Here is an 18,560-nt window from a genome sequence, read left to right on the forward strand (position 1 = left end):
GAAACTACCATCAGAGTGAACAGGCAACCTACAGAATGGGAGAAAATTTTTGCAATCTACTCATCTGACAAAGGGCTAATATCCAGAACCTACAAAGAACTCAAACAAATTTATAAGAAAAAAACAAACAACTCCATCAAAAAGTGGGCAAAGGATATGAACAGACATTTCTCAAAAGAACACATGCATACAGCCAACTGACACATGATAACTAATATTTTAAAGGAAGCCACTTTGCACTAAACATTACTTCATTTAAATGTGAGAAATATGAAATTGTCTAAGGAAAGACTTGTTGGCAACACAGTAAAGAAAGGTTGATTGAAATGAGAAGTGTGAGGACCAACAGGGAAGACCAATGTGGGCCTTTATATAAAGAGCCGCTCTGCCTGGTACAGTGGATTCTCCACATGCAAATTTGCAAAAACCCTTGGGACACCTAAGTTTCTCAAGAGATTTACTTTTTAGCCACACATTAACTGAGATCATTTTTATTCATTATTAATACATTAGAAAAAGATAAGCATGGCCATGTGTAGAGAGATACAAATGAAAATCACTTAATCATTAACATAAATTAAACAGAACCAATTACAGGATAATCCAAAATCAAAGACAGCACTGAAATTGCAAACTTCACTATAATTTGACTATCTATCTATCTATAAAATGGTTACAGCCTTGCAGGCTAATTTTAGATATTTTGTAAAAAACAGACTAGTAGGAAAAAAAGACATGATGACAAGAGTAGGAACCTACAGACCATTAATAATTTGTTATAAGTTGGTTTATTTCTCTCTAGTCATTTTTTTTCCATTTTATAGGTATTTTACATACACATATAATAAATATATATGTAGTTATATAATTTATACTGTTTATCATTTAAATGAAACAGTTATATTTCTAAATTATAAAAAACTCATCATAATTACAATTTTATGGTTAAATTTGCATTTTGACTTACTAAGCTATTCCTCAAATGTTTGTCATTGAAACAGTTTCCACTTTTTCTCTCAGTAACAATTCTATAATAAATATTTTGCACACAAAATTTTGATATTTTCTAACTTTTTGCTGAAAAACAGTATGTCAGAGACTATAGCAATATTAAGACCCTGAATATATTTTATACTGTACCTTTGCTGAAATAGGCAACACCAATTTTCTTAATTTGGTTACTTTAATAGCTTTGTAAAAAAGGTATCCTGTGGTTTTGATATAAAGCATATTCTCTATAATTATGTGCAATGATGCCCTAAAGTAGGTACTCAATGGCCATGATAACTTTGTGAATCTAGATAGCAGTGCACAAGAGTTTATAATCGCATGAATGTTTGGAAAGCACATTTTGTATCAAGAATTTCAAACGTATATATCTGTTGCCCCAGCCATGTCACTTATGATAATTAAGCTTCAGGATATAACTCAACAAATGAGGAGAGATTTACATCCACAGACGCTGAGGGAAGTGAGCACTTGAACCATGAAAATCCTCTGTGGTTCCAATATGCTTGGCTGTGATTATAAGGGCTCAGCTTTTTGCCTGGGTTTATGGAGGGTTTTGCTTTTTACATTTTGTGAATTATATTTGCATGTCCTTTTCCCCAGGTACTAAAAGTGTCTAGTTACAAGTGATTTGGCAGCTAAAGTGAATATTGTTCTGAGAATAATACTTTGGTATTACTAACAAATAAAATCAATAAAGTTGCAGTGCACGTTCTTTTTCCTAAGGGGTTAGAGTCCTGTTTCTCAACATCACTTCTTTAAAATTCTATTGCCACTTTAGTTCCCAATTATCTAACAATATCTATTTAGAAAACAATCAATGCACTTTCTGGTGTTTCCATGATAAATTATATAAATGACCAAGTTTGAATCAGGAAAATGACTATATTTAAGGTATTTTTTTACTAGTATAGCATGTACACATATTTTATCATTTTGACTAAGTATTTACCAGGACAGTAAGCACGTTGCTACATTCAATAATAACAAAGAATGTAACTAATAATTACTGTTTATTGCATAATTAGAAAGCAATGTGATTCAATATATCACATTTTAAAAAGATATCCAATTATTATAAGTTAAATAAGAATTATAAGTGCCATCACAAAGTAAGTAACAGGCATTTATAAGTAATACTGTATGACTAATAACAATCTATAAAGGTAAGTTTTATAAACCTTTAATATTTTCATTGTAAATCATTGTTGAGCAAACACTTAGGCTTATTGACAAGGAAGATAAACAATTGGGATTAAGTTAATGTTTCCTACTATTTAAAGTTTGTGCCAACATCTTATGTAGTTTAAAATTTGATACGCATATATGGATATATGTTATCCATATACAAAAATATTTGTACCTATATACTGCTAATTTAGGAAAAGTAAGTAAAATATCTATATTGTTCCTTTGAATTTTCAGGAGTTTTAAAAGCAATTGTTACAATTTATGAACGCACTATTTCTAATTTTTAAGATGTCATTGTGCCTCCTCAAGTTCATACCATAATAGTTATTATATATAAATATTATATATAATTCTATGTGGTTGTTAAAATAATGTGACAGGTATTTACTCTGGAAATAAAGAAATTTCTAAAGACAAATAGGCATTATTTGTATTACCTGAAAGTACGTGAATTGTGAATGATAAAGATCTGGATATACATGAAGAGTAGTTCCAATTACGAGTAGTAGCTCGAATTTGTGGAGAGATGAGCTAATGTATCCAGTAAATCCCAAACACCATATCTTCAGAAGTGCTTCCAAATCAAACAGTACTGTAAAAGCCACCTAGAGACACAAAGAAACATTGAAATTGAAATTCAAAACTATAATTTATTCTAAATTATTTCACATATTTGTCAGTGTATGAATTTTTGCCAGTATCATATACACTAAGGAGCCCCATAAAGTCAAGAATGACATTTTACTTTTAAAATGCATTTGAAATACACCAACTAGAACACAGTAGACCAAAAGAATCTTAAGCAATTATAAAAACATGTTACAATTTTGAATGTTTGTGAGTGGCTTTCTTTATTATCTATATTTGATATTATTTTAAAACCATTATTATTTAAAGACTTTCTACGTGCACAAAAGGCTGAAATTTTTTGTATGTTGTATTTTTTAAAGATAAAATTTCTTTCATGTACATGGCATATTATAAAATAACAACTTACATATTTCTAACCACAATTAAACCAAAATTTAAAAGTTAAAATATCATTTATTCCTTTAAGCTTTAGGCCACATGGCAAAAGAGAAACTGGGATTTCATATCAAGCAATTTATCTATGTGTGCATTTGCAAATAAATCAATGTTACTTCATTATCAATAAAATTAATGATCAGTATTACTATATTAATACATTTACTTGATCTTTTAATCTCTCACATGCATTCTATAAATTCACTATTCCAAATAATATTATAAAACACACACATAAAGACAGCATGTTATTTTCCTTTACGTGTCCTATGAAGAAGAATTTTCATTTTGTAAAGGAGACTGCAACTGGAATTAAAATTTGCAATAAAAGATTAACTTCTAATTAAAGACTATGAGGGTGACTATTGGGATTAGTCATAATAGGTCCCTGTGAGAAGACACTACATGATTTATTGAAGATAGGAATACAGCAGAGCTTGCTTCTCTTTTTCTAGGCTAATATGGGGTATCAGAAGGGATTTTCTTCCACTCACACATGGAACATGTGGGGAAAATGCAGTTTTAATAATAGTGTTTTAAGAAATGAAACATTAAAGGCACTGTAGATAGTTAATTTAGATGTGAAGAGGAAATTAGCATCACTTCTCAAATCTACCATTTCTGTAGATTCTAGTTGCTTTTTAATTTTAATTGCCATTTTCCTCCTCAAAAATATAAAAAGGTAATATATTTTAAATTTGAAATGATCTTAAGTCCACAAAACACGTGGATGAACTCCCTTGCCCACGTTTCTCAGGTATTTCATGTTCATGTCATGTATATTCTTTCCTTGATCATCTGCATCTTCATCTACACATATGTAATTACATAAACAGGCTTGCAATTACATGTTTTTACATGAGATGTAAAAACAAGTGTTACAATTTATGAAAGCACTATTTCTAATTTTAAAGATGTCATTGTCTCTCTCAAGTTCATACTTTCTATACAATTATTCTGTATAAATATTATATACAGTTCTATGAAGTTGTTAAAAATAAGGTGACAGGTATTTACTCTGGAATGAAAAAAAATTCTAAAGAAAAATAGGCATTCCTGGCATTACCTAAAGTTATGTGAACTGTGAATGATAAAGATCTGGGTATGCAAGAAGAGTATATGTCACTCTGCAACTTGCTTTTCTGACTCACTAACAATCGTGGATGTTCCTCCAGATTAAGGGATATAGGTCCTAAGTTTTATTTATCAGCTGTATAATTTCCCATAGTGTTCAACGTTTATATAACTCAACATTTTCTCTACTAATTCATTGATGGGTGGTATTTGCGGGAATCATCAGGAAAGGTGGTTAAGCACTTTGCTACTTCAATAAAAAGGTTGCACTAAGCATCCTCCCTCAATACCAGTATGCATTAAGGCTTTCATATCTATTAATATATTTCCAAAGTTGGTATTACTGGGGCAAAGACAGATTTGTGTGTTTTAAATTTAGAAAATATTAAAGTGATTACTTTCAAAATATTATAAATTATTTGCCCTTCCACAATACAGGAAAGTTTTCTTGTCTCAAATCCATGCCAGTATCAGTGTAATCAAACTTATTGTTGCTCATCTGTTTACATGTTTATTAATCCCTTTAATTTCTTTTTAAAGTAATTAAATATTACTGTTCATAACCTTGACACTATTGTATGGTGTTATTCGCTATATACACTGCAAACATTTTTTCCCCAGCCAACAGTCTGGTTTCTAACTTTGATATTGTTAGTGCACAAACATAAAATTTACATGTTCACATATGTCTACAACTTTATGATTTTTTTCTTTATCTTTTACATACAAAATAGAACTTTAAGAAGATTAATACTAGCTTTCATATCCAGGAATACACTTTTCCTATTTATTTGAACTATATATTCTTTAATAAATTTTTTCCATATAAATATTCTTTCTATCTATCTATCTATCTATCTATCTATCTATCTATCTATCTATCTATCTATCTATCTATTTTTCTTTTTTACTATTTCTACCTAGTTAGTTCCAGTGGGAAGAAAAGCTATTGATTTCTCTATATTGACCTTCTATACCCACTTTACTAGATTCTTCTATTCTAATATTTTTCATAAAGTCTCATGAGTTTTATAGAAATATGCACATTTCATCTGGAAAGAAAATAAGATTATTTCATTTTTAAGATTTATTTTTGGAGTTAATAATATGAATGCATTAGTTATAAAGGTACAGTTGTATAAAGGTTACTAAATACAAAATGGTAATAATAGGAATCCATAACTTGCTCCTTGTTTTCAATGAAAGTTTCTTCAGCGTTCATATATAGTGGTTGAAATGAGTCTTGGTGATTAATTTTTACCATGTTTAAAGACTTTCCTTCCTCCTATTCTTCTTCAAAGGATTTAACTTTCAATTCACTGAGGCAATGAAATATACCACAAGAGTTCCTGATGTTAACCATTTATTTATTTTTGGAAAAAAAACTCTAGATGATAACGCTAACAAGTTGGATTTTATTGGGTAATATATTTTATTTATAATTTTCACAGTTACTGTTATATGTGAAATTGGCCTATAATTTTACTTGTATATCATTATCAGGTTTTGGCTGAGATTATGCTAGCTTTATCATTTGTACTGTACAGTTTTCTATCTTTCATATGATAATCTCTGAAATAAAATAAGAATTAGCACACCTTTAAAAGCAGACAGAAAGCACCAGGAAACCCACAAGGGCACAGTCCTTTCGGTGATGGTGGAGAGAAGCTTTCCACTGCTGCTCAGATCAGGTTTCTTATCCATCAATTTGGCAGTTTGTGTTTTGCCAGGAAGTCATTAATTGTCTCTAGATTTTCAAGATCTGCATTTAGAGTACATATTTTTCCAGAAAGAATTGGTTCTTCCAGGGAACCTGGGTCATCTTAGAAATCTGGGTTCCCGGCCGGGCGCGGGGGCTCAAGCCTGTAATCCCAGCACTTTGGGAGGCCGAGACGGGCGGATCATGAGGTCAGGAGATCGAGACCATCCTGGCTAACACGATGAAACCCCGTCTCTACTAAAACAAAAATACAAAAAACTAGCCAGGCGAGGTGGTGGGCGCCTGTAGTCCCAGCTACTCAGGAGGCTGAGGCAGGAGAATGGCGTAGACCCGGGAGGCGGAGCTTGCAGTGAGCTGAGATCCGGCCACTGCACTCCAGCCTGGGTGACAGAGCGAGACTCCATCTCAAAAAAAAAAAAAGAAATCTGGGTCCCCCTTATATCAACTTTTGGCTGCTGTTTCTAGGTTCTGGACATAACGGGATTTTGAGTTCCAACCCCATGAGTCGGCAGCCTGTCTTACATAATTCAGTAGAGATAACATAACTTTTTTTTTCTTTTTTGAGACAGAGTCTCACTCTGTCACCCAGGCTGGAGTGCAGTGGTGTGATCAATCTTAGCTCACTGCAACCTCTGCCTCCCAGGTTCAAGTGATTCTCCTGTTTCAGCCTCCCGAGTAGCTGGAATTACAGGCACATGCCACCACACTCGGCTAATTTTTGTATATTTAGTAGAGATAGGGTTCCACCGTGTTGGTCAGGTTGGTCTTGAACTCCTGACCTCAAGTGATCCACCCGCCTCGGCCTCCCAAAGTGCTGTGATTACAGGCGTGAGCCACCATGCCTGGCCAGAGATAACATTTTTGATCTTCCAGGGGTCAAGGTCCAGACTGATGGTTCCCTCATCCTTTCCCTCTCAGGAATGGGATTTTTGCTTCCTGAGGTTATGTGGGCCCTCTCTTCTGCCTCTTCAGTTTGCACAGGCCTCTAGTCTCTTCTGTCCTGGACACACTCCCGAAAACTGCAAGTTCTGGTCACAAGGATATGCAAATACCCTCAGGGCAGCCACTGCCTTGGGGCCCATCTGGTATTCTGGACTAATGTCACATTTAATTTTTGGCCTCAAGAATTTTCCTTAATTTTTTGCACACTCTGCTGAACATTTAAAATGCTTTAATATTTCAGGTGTTTTGTGGAAACAATTTTTAGCTACCTTTCAGGGCCACTTTGTACATGCTTCCTATAGGCAGTGTACAATTTTATTTTGTGTTTAAACATACCCAGATTTTCTAGGGTTTTGATAGGAAAATTCAACCTACTCAAACAGAATGTACCAAAGTTATACTTGGTCTTAGGCTTCCTGTTTATTTTATGTCATTGCTATTTCATTTTTAACTTTACCTTGTCTTTTTTGTAACTTGGTCAACTATTTGCTAATTTCTTTCCCCCTTCATTAATTTGGGCACTCAACTTGGTTTTTCTAATCCCCTGGTTTACTTCTCAATGGTTAGACATCAAACCTACACTTTTTTCTTATTGCTTCAAAATTAAATTGCTGGCTCACTCATCCCTCCACCCCACACATCTGCAAACTTCACAGCACACTTCTACCATCCCACTCTCCATTGATATCACACCCTTTCTGAAGTCCTGGCTTTGCTGAAACAGTTTACAAATTTATTACTAGTTTCTTGAATATTATCATTTCTCTTTTTCTCAAAGATCCCTATTTGACATATTTAATATTATCTATTGAGATCCAATGCCCATCAATTCTCTCTTCTTCTATGTAGTCATTGAGATTGCAATTTACTTATCTTGTGATTAGTACACTTTAGTTTTCTTAAATAAATATCAAGGGTTGTATGCTCTTAGTCCTTTTATATATAAAATGCATTTTTAGCACTGACAGATGAACAAGTTGTCTGTGCACAGATTCTGGAGCTGCAGTTCTATTCTCTCAGTAGTCTATGTATACTGATTCACTACCTTCTACTTTCCAATATTGTAGATGAGTCATCCATTGCACAATAAATTTATTTTACTTTTTCGGGTTACTTATGCCTGTTCAGAGGCTGAACAAGGTTTTTTCTTTATGCCTGCAACCAAGGAAGGTCACCAGGACATGAGTAAGAATCTATTTTCATTTAATCTCACTAAAATTTAATGAGCTCTTTCAGTCTGCAGATTTTTTTTTTTTTCATTTAGGAAAGTTTTCTTCTGTTGCTTATGACAACTTCTATCTGTTCTCTTTTTCCTTCAGGGACTCCCATTATTCATAGCGGTGTGGATAGGCTATTTTACTTTGCCCTTATTATTACATCTCTACCACTTTTTGAGTTATTTTTTTCTCACTTCATCTCCCATATTAAAAACTAGCTCTCAAGGACTGTGCCCTTTTTAAACTCATTTTTTGCACATTTTTAGTTGAAGTTACAGAAATTTTATTTTGTGCCCCACTTATTTTTCTTGAGACATAACAACAACAACAACAACAACAACAACAACAACAACAACAACAAACTATTCTCTCTCCCATCAATTCTACTTGCTTGGGAAATCCCCATACTAGACATTTGTCTTGATTCTCTGAGTTTCATCCTCAGTTTCTGAGTCTCCCTTCGTGTGTGAATTAACTTTTCTTTCCTTCGTCACGGATATATGTTTCTGATGTAATTGTCGTTTGTCTTTCACACTATCTTAAGCAGTGGCAATGAGGGGTAGTAGAGGGCACCATAGTTTATGGAGGCGAAAAACCTGAAAAGCCATAGCTCCTTTGCTGAACATCTGAAGGAGGCTTTTTGGTGACAGGATTTCCCAGAAACGAGTGGAGTCATTTACTGACCCCCTTCTCCACCTGGAGTAATTCAGTCTCTAGTGAGGTTCCCTTCCTGGCCCATTGAGATCCACAGGACTCTGTGGATGGCTCCTGGACCACAAGCAGCAGGCAGGCAGGTCCAGTTCCTCTGCAGGAGATGAAATGCTCTCTGCCCTGAGCAGTGGCCTCAGGGGACCAGAGGACTCAGACTTTGCTGCGAGTCCTGCGAGTGGTACTTCCTCTCTAGCACAGGCTTCTTAGTTCTCTCCTTGCAATGATATGGGGAAGACCTGAACCTGTTCTCTCTCCTATGGATACTAGGGAATCTCAGGAGAAACTGAAATTGTTGTGCCATGAAGGTGCCATCCACATCCCTGACCTGGTTGCTGTATTAGCAGAGGAAACAGTAACAGGCGTGTATGACATCATCTCTTCCTTCACCTGCATTTTCAGGCTGAGACTTTCATTCCGAAAGAAAGAGTGGTGATCCATTTTACAGTGTTTTTTAAGAACACTACTAATAAATGCCTGAAAGATATTCTAATAGATTGCCTAATTATGTATACATACAATTAATCACTTTACTAACTGCATATATTATCAAAAGGACAGATGGAATGAACTGTTTAAATGAGAATAATTTATAGTAAAACATGCAGCTGAATCTGTTTGCATTATGATTTTCTTTTGTGGGAAAACGATATTCTTTTGAAAGACACTAAAAGGCACTAAAAGATTTAGCAAACTGTTATGTGATTGTATTTAAACAGCTATAGCCTTACTGATTTTCCTACTAGAATTCCTGATTCCAGATTCTCTTGGAATCAAATGCCTTGCTTTGAACATAATTTGTTAACTTTTACAAGCCAACACTCTAGTGCTCTGAAATATTAATGCCAAAGTGATAACATTTTATGGAAAAACAATGCACATAAAAATATGCCTACCTTACTTGAAGGTATGGGTTATTCTGCCATAGAGAAGAACTATGTCAGGATTTAAAGAAGGTGATTAGGAAAATCAAATTAGTTTAAATGATCAGTAATTATTTCAGTGTAGGTTATGGGGTTTGGTATAGGACTTAAATTCAGAGGACTATCATAGTTCAGAAGAACCAAAATCGAAGCAGTGGAGGCAAGCTCTAGTAACCACTTAAGGTGCAGCTCCAGATTATCGCAGTAAACTCAACTTTGATGGTAGTTGGACAGGATGGAATTTGCCAGGGGCATGCTGGGAGCCATCTGAAAGGGAGAAGGCAACTGGGCTCTCTGCAGAACCTAGTTGCCTGGAGGGCTCCCACCAAAGTCACCTGAGCAGGTGTCCAATCTCAGGGCTTTCTGCAAATCCCAGGCATTCAGCAGGCAGCCTGTGGAAAAGTGGAAGATTGGCTTCCATTTGTCACTCTGAGCCTGGCAGCCCTCCACTGCTTTGGCTCTCCTCAGTCTGCAGCCCCTGCACCAAGAAGGTCTCACTGAGACCTTTCTTCTGTTTCATATTCTGCGGTGCATTCCACCTTTGCGAGTACCTACAAGTTAAAACTTAACTTTTAAGAGTTGAGACAAAATTTGTAAGAGTATAATAAACTTTTCTTCTTCTTTTTTTTTGCATTACTTTAAGAAAACTTAGAAACAATGCATAGGAAAGAAGAGAAATATTTATTTCTTCTTACAAATACCCTAAAGCAGTGTTTCTCAATCTTTTTTATTTAACCACCTCTTCTAAGAGGTCTTTTAGAGATTTTGTTCTCAATCACCACCTCATGGAGTTTTGATACCTCTAATGTATTATATATCTGTTTACATACTCTACTTTGGTTGTTTGGTCTACATAGCAATCTGCATTATAAAAGAGTTAGAATTTTCTACCCCTCCCCCCACCAACTAAGAACATATTTGTACCCCTTCAGAGGTGATTTTACACCCTGTTGAGAATGCATGCTCAACCAATATACCTGGTTTGATGTCGCCATAATGAGACAGGGGAATAGGGTCTGGAGGCAGGGAACCTAAGGCCATTTCACACTGACTTCCTAGAACTAAACTGAAAGAAAAACCCTAACTTTCCATGCCTGAGTAACAAAAGGACCAGGGGCTACTCCCTTTGCAAGCCCCTACCTTTTCTGTGCGGCAGATGGATAATTGAAAGTACCTCTGATTGGTTGCTTTTCCCAACCAGACACTTGCATAGGAATGTAACTTCGTAACTTCACCTCAGCCTCTGATTGGGTGCCACCACTTCATTTACATGGGGTGAACATTTACATGGGGTGGCCAATGGGAAACCTCTAGGGGGTATTTGGACCTAAGAAGATTCTGTATCTGGGGCCCTTGAGCACTGCTCGGGCTCACTCCCACACTGTGAAGTGTACTTTCACTTTCAATAAATCTCGCTTTCCTTGTTTCACTCTTTCCTTGCTTTTCTGTGCGTTTTGTCCAGTTCTTCATTCAAAACGTCAAGAACCTGGACAACTTGCAGTCAAGACCCTCTATCGGTAACAACAGCAGAGTTTAATCTCATAAACACAGGCCTGTGAGATAAAATAGTAGAGATAGACATTGCCCATACGTGGAAAGATATTTGAAATATGTTATCTAATATTTGTGTTGCAGTCTCTGTTTTCTAATTTCAAAGAAACATAATGGATATCATGAGAAAAGAATGCATATTTATCACAAAGGAAGGTTACAGGACAAAGCTCACAAGAAAATCAGTTCAGGCAATCCCATTCTTTTACATGAAATTCAGATTCAATAACACCAAAAAGTGATTGCTGATTACCTGTATCAGTCTGGAGCTGTCTATCAATCACCCACTGTTAGCTTACAGTGTATATCAGTATGTTAGAAAGAGCAAACTTTGAGATGGATGGTTGAGTAGTCCAGATTGTCATTATTGTATTATTTTTTTACCTAGCAAGATAATGTCCAAATCTTTTAGAAACACACACAAAAAGTAATTGTCAGAAGAAACCTATTTACTTGAAGTTTCCCAGAAAATGAAATTAAACTCAACAATAATGTCAAAGACTGCTGCTATGGAAAGATTGATTATTTTCTTAATTTGGTCATTTTTTTGTGATTAATGAACTCAAACGTGGGTGTCAGATTTTGTTGGGGCCAAAATAAATGACTCTTCATTTTAACAAATATCATAAAACCAAACGTCTTCAGAGGAATGCAGAAATCACTTTTCTAGAAAAGAGGACTCCCTGCAAGATAGCAAAATGAATTCATGATTTATGAAACCCCTTCTGTTTCAAACACACTGTGATCAAAGGAAAAGAACAGGAAACCAAAGAGGCAGGAAGGAATTCTAAACGAAGTTAACTTCTTTGTTGACCAGAAATGCAACAGAAATATATGCTAGGTCAAGAATCAGGCAATGTTGGACCCAAATGTTTCCTATATGGTCAGGAGACTAAGGCACCTTAGATAAGGTAAAGACGAGAACCTTTGTAGCATAAAGACAGGGACTAGGATGGGTTTCCTTGCTAAGGAAAGCACAGTGAGAGCAACTACCCAAGGCTAAGACCTTATAGGAAGCTGCAGGCCTCCAGAGACAGGAGGAGAAATAATCAGCTTATCTGAAAAATCAGAACAAGATCTTTTATGGACTACGGACTAGTGACAAGAACTGTGATATCACCCATATCAAGGGGCCAGCAATCTCCAAATGACACTTAAAAATCTGGCTCTGGATGGTGGGTTCAAGGTTAAGGCAACTGTAATATCCCTAAGAAAGTAGAAGTGATCACAGAGGGAGGGAGAGAGAAATAAGAAAATCTCCCAAGTCAAATGAGGCAGCATGCGAAGATTTTAAATAAATCTTATGAGAAAGAAAACAAAATTCTAAAATTCAAAATATGAATTTACTCTCAATAAAATTAATTTTGTCAAACTTTTTTTCACAATCATTTAGTTGTTTTTATTATTTTATTTTATTTTTAAATTAAATTCAATTAAATGTAACGTTCCAAGATACATGGGCAGGATATGCAGGTTTGTTATATAGGTAAATGTGTGCCACGGTGGTTTGCTGCACCTACAAACCCATTACCTAGGTATTAAGCCCCACATGCATTAGCTGTTTTCCTGATGCTCCCCCTGGCTCTGATTTGTATCCTTTTTGCTTTAATAAAAATGTAATCAGAAGTATAGCACTTTCCTGATTTCTATGAGTCATTCTAGCAAATTATCAAACTTGTGAAGGCTAGTGGAAACCCCTGAGTTTATAGCCTGTTGATATGTCATATGTCATATCAACCACATTAGCCATATCATATGTCATATGTCAGGGAGGCCCTGGAACCCCCTGAGCTTACAGTTGGCATCTCAAGTAAGGGTAATCTTGTAGAGGACTGTGCCCTGTGTTATAAAGTTGGGTCTAAAATCCAGGTAGTTAGCATCAGAAGTCATTTACTTATACAAAAAAGAAAGTTATAAATAAACAATACTGGCAGCAAAAAGGATTATACCTTCAGTTTCAATAGAGATTATAAAAATCCTGAGAGAAAACTGTGGAAATGTGAGATATTAGTTAAAATTAATATCTCTATAAATAGCAAGCAATAAACCATCAAACTGATAAACCGTAATAATCAAACCATAAAATAAGTCATTAATCAAGGTCTCTTTTCTCCCTTTCTCCGCCAGGGATTCCACTGCAAACAATGGGCCTACATGGCATTCCAGAGGGACTTTATTCACAGAAGAGAAAAAGAGAAAAATATGTTTATTTCATTTGTGAAAGGAAGTGTAACTTCCCTAACATAATCACACTAGCAATGTAAAATAAAATAAAATCATAGAACTACTATCCTTATGATTGAAAATTCGTAATACAATGTCAGCATATTGGATTTGTTTATTAAAAGTAGTGCTACAAAATCAAGTGTCCCAGGAATCTAAAATAGTTTCAGTATCAAAATATCTATTATTCTAATATACTGCACTAAGAAATTAAAAAGGAAAGTCTGTATAGTCAGCTCAATATATGTAGAAGAAGATTGAATACTCAATTCATCATGAGAAACACTCTTAGCAACCTAGAAATAGAAGTGAGTTTATTAACACGATGAAAGGCATCTATAAAAACCTACAAACAACATTAATGATGAGATCATAAGCATTCATATCAAAATATAGAAAAACACCCAGCATGTCCACTATCATTGCCAGTATTCAACATTTTATTAGAGACCCACACCAGGACAACAAAAGAAGAAAAATATCAGAGATATAATAATTAGACATGGAAAGACAAAACCTTAATTTCAGAAGATATAATTATCTACATAGAAATTCCAATCAAGTCTATTGATGATCACAAACAACCAATTGTAGTAAAGTTGCTGGCTATGAATGAGGTCAATATAAAAAAAATTAATATTATTCCTACATCAATAAAAATTTAATTGAAATTATTTCATTCATAAAAGAAACTGTAGGATGTGTAGGCATGAATCTAACAAAAAAATGTGGAAGACCTTTGGAGAAAATTATGAAGCATTATTGGAAAATGCTAAGGAAGGTTAGAATACTTGAATAGAGATGTTCTTAACATCAGTTAAAATCTCATTAGTAAAGTGAATTAAATTTTCGTAATGTAGAGCAAGAATAGCAAGGCCAAGAACAGATAAAACGAATCTGAAGAAGAATATCAACATCAGTGAGCTTGCCCTAATAGATCTCAAGGCTTATTATAAAGGATAGCACTTATGACAACATCTTATCAACTAAAGCTTTGATGTATAGACACAGACTGAGGTGTCCAGAAATACAATCGTGCACATGTGTAAACCTGATATAAGACAGAAATGGCACTACAGGAGTGAGGAAAGAATGAATTTTCAATGAATCTTTGAAGGACAATTGTTTATATATGGGAAAAAAATTCAAGTCCTTATCTTATTCCAAATGTATTGGAGTCTAATATTGAAAAAGCACAACTTGAAAACTCTAGCCTTTACTATAAGAGAATGTCTTTCGTAACTGTGGTATAGATAAGACACAAAAAGCACTGAACAAAAAATTAAAGATGACTATATCTTGCAGTGTTAAAATTAATAACTTCTATTGAAGAAAAGACAGCAAATAAAAGTTAAAAGACAAGCTGAATGCTGGGAGATGTCTGCACTGCATATTACTAGATAACTGAAAAATCAATTATGGTACAGATTAAACAGGTAAAATTATAGAAGATGAAACTCAGGACTGACAGAATATGAAAAAAAGGTCAAATCTCTGTAGTAACCAAGAAAATGTATATTAAGACTATAATGATTATATTAAATTATAAGAAAATTAAAAATCCTGAACATAAAAATATAGCATGAAGTAGAGCTGCTCATATATCCTGGTAGGAATGTAAATCGACGCAAGCATTTTGAAGTTCAATTTAGCAATATTTAGCAAAGTTGAAAGTGAGCATATCTAACAAATTCACAATTTTAAGTCTAGGGATATGTTTAGAAAGAACTCTCCCAAATGTGCACAGAAACTCAAATGAGAATGTTTACTGAGGCATTGTTTTCAACAGCAAAAAGTTGGAAGCAATTGAAATACCCATTGCCCTTATATGCAGAACAAATAAATGCATGCTTAAATTGACATGAATCAATTTCCCAAATATAATGATGAGTGAAAGAGAAAAGCGGCATCTTAATACTTCATACTATTATAAAACATGCATTGATATGATGAATATAGTTCTCTGTAGATTAGGGAGAAGGAGGAGATCAAGAAGTAGTACACAGGGAGCTTCTACTCTACTAATGACATTTTATTTCTGAATGAAAAACCTGATCCAAACGTGAAAAACTATTAATTTTTTAAAAATCTGGGTGATGGACCCACAAATATTGGTTATAATATTTTCTCTATGGGTTGAATTTATGAAATACTTTCTAATTAAGAAGGAAGTAAAAGAAAGTCACATATTTTCAAAGGATAGAAATTTCAAAAAGAAGGAAAAATAAATAACTATAGAAAAAGAATCCTGCAAAATAATCACATTAATATGCAAAGGCTAATGGTTGCTTCTGACATCATAGGTGTCCGACATAAATAGGTATAATCCTGCCCAAATCTTATTTATGGAAAATTAATTTAGTCTCAGCACCTTTTGCTTCATCAATAATCTGTTTTAGAAACAACATTCTCTCAAGCTGTAACTTCTCTTAACGAACTAGCATCTTGGCAGATTATGACTCATTCCCTCCAACAAGACAACTTAATACATAATTTTGTTCTCTACCACAATAGAGAATGATTTTTAGATCTACTGGAAACATGGATTTAATAACTGAAACTGCTCATATGGATATGATGTGTTGAGATAAACACTGACTTGGAAATTGTTCTTAATTTCTTCTTCTAGATTCACTAAAATTTCTTTGATAAATCATGTTACTGCTACAAATTTTAGGTATAAACCTCACTCAAGATTATACCCGATAATCTCTTTAGATTCTCACAGAACTATAGCTCCTAAGAGTAGAAAGAGGTCCCTAGAGTCACACATCCATGGCCATGCCTTATTTACTTTATTTACCTCTGATTCTCCATCACCAAGCACAACTGCCATGTAAGAAAGGATACTAGGCCCTTCTTCCTCTCTGTTCTCTGTCTTTATCATTAAAATGAGATAAAGAATTTTATATCCCTGTGAAATCTTTGCAGAGAAACTCTGAATGTATTTAAAAGAAATATTTCCTGTGAGGGACTAAGAGGGCTTAAGTAATAGATGATACTTTCTTTTCTGATGAATCTAGATCCTCTTAATAGCAGACTTCTTTGTTTAGCTCAACAAAGAGCAAGTGAAGATGCAAGTCTGGGGGTGGAGTGGAATTGCTGTGCATGAGTAGCAGGGGAAGAGCCTGCCTGGCTGATGACAAGTTGGGGAGATGTGGGAGTAGACTGGGTAGGAGGGACAGACAGAGTTGAGAGAAAGAGGAGTTTTAGTTAATTTACTGTGGAGTATGTAGCACAGAGTCCTGGGACCTCCTTCTCCCCTTTGGGTTCATTAGAAAACATGACCGTACTCATTAAAACTTAACACCAGGAGGTGGAAGAGGGCTGAGCTCCCCATTCAGATAGGTCTAGAGGAAATCAGAGAACATAGCTGGGGATAATGCTAGGAGGTGACAAAGAGCTAACTTTGGGCCTCTGTAGGACCGTTTGCTTGCTTGTTGTATATCTCCCATCTGTTTGTGAGTTTCTCAAAAGAAGAATTTTGTTAAAGTTGTTAATCTCCTGTGCTGTGCTGATAAATTTTGTTAAATGTACAGCCTAATGGATACAAATACATTCATATATAACAATAAGAAAAATATTGCTCATGTTTTATTATTTCTTAAGAAAACAAGAATATATATTTTAAAATGTAATTATGTTCATTATACAATATGATTTTATGTGCAATAATAATATATTCTCTTAGACCAAAATGAAAAGTTAAAATTCTTACAGAGGAAAATAAACTTTACCTTTTTCAATTTATCATAGGCTAGAAAAGATGTAAACTTTTTCCTGTTTCTTACCTAATTCTAAATTTAGGTTAATTAATCCAAAGTAACAAAACAAGTCCCCAGCTTCTCAACAGAAGCTAAGCAGCTTAATTTATTCTTAAAGGGTGATTTTTAGACTGTGAGTTGGCTCCTAATGGGTAAAGTGATTTATTTTGGATTTTCTAAATAATTTATTCTGGAATATGTAGGAACTTAAAAAATTACTTCTTTAAAAGCTCATGACCTGTTGTGATCTATTTTAAAAATAAACTTTTCAAAATATTACATAATGCTATTGCCTTAAATACTGCATCATTATAGTCTACAAACTTGAATTGCTGTTATTATAACTATTTTGAGAATTAAATGAGACAATGAATTCTTTTAAAGTACTTGGTGCATAATGGGCCCTCCAAAAAATGGTAGCTTTATTGTTGTCAATGTTAAAATATTTGACTTTAATATGAGAGTGTTAGTTGACATGCTCTCTGTTTCTGTAGCTTAAACCAAGATCCATTTTTGTAAATAAAATTCTATTGGAAAACAACCATTCTGAGACCACACTCACTTTTGTACAATTGCAGAGTTGAGTAGTTGAGACAGAGAGAGGGTGGTCTACAAAAGGCAAAATGTTTACTATCTGGGTCTGCAAGAGTTTGCCGACCCCTGGCCTAAACTCAAGCCATTTTTATAAACCTTATAAAAATAGAATATATTAAGAAAAAGTAAGCTTAATTAAATTGACTTTTTCACACTCATTGGAAACAAATAACTTTGTCTCATGTATAAGTTTCTAATACAAAGAGAAATGGCAATGTAATTTTAATTAAAACCAAACATACTTGGGGAAAGCCAAACACACAAAATAAAAAACAGAGTGGAAAGGCCGGGAGTGGTGGCTCATGCCTGTAATTCCAACACTCTGGAAGGTTGAGATGGGTGGATCGCTTGAGCCTAGGAGTTCAAGACCAGCCTGATCAATATGGCGAAACCCCATCTCTACTAAAAATATATAAATTAGCTGGGTGTGCCTGTTATCCCAGCTACTTGAGAGGCTGAGGCAAGAGAACCACTGGAACTCGGGAGGCAGAGGTCACAGTGAGCCGAGATGGTGCCACTACACTCCAGCCTGAGTGACAGGGTGGGACTGTCTCAAAAAAAAAAAAAAAAAACTGTAACAGCAATTGAGTGTATAAACACTCAATTTGTTTCTTCAGAT

At 34.6% G+C, this 18,560-nt stretch overlaps 1 protein-coding gene across 1 annotated transcript in view; it reads right to left on the reverse strand.

Annotated features, from left to right (window-relative positions):
- NALCN (sodium leak channel, non selective) overlaps positions 1 to 18,560 on the reverse strand; it is a 323,614-nt gene that overhangs the window by 175,853 nt on the left and 129,201 nt on the right. Inside the window, exon 11 of the mRNA XM_011977215.1 lies at positions 2,637 to 2,804. Within this exon, the coding sequence (XP_011832605.1) occupies positions 2,637 to 2,804 (168 nt within the window). The remainder of the gene's footprint in view (positions 1 to 2,636; positions 2,805 to 18,560) is intronic.

Source organism: Mandrillus leucophaeus, unplaced genomic scaffold (genome assembly GCF_000951045.1).
Source record: "Mandrillus leucophaeus isolate KB7577 unplaced genomic scaffold, Mleu.le_1.0 Scaffold175, whole genome shotgun sequence".
Classification (NCBI taxonomy): domain Eukaryota; kingdom Metazoa; phylum Chordata; class Mammalia; order Primates; family Cercopithecidae; genus Mandrillus; species Mandrillus leucophaeus.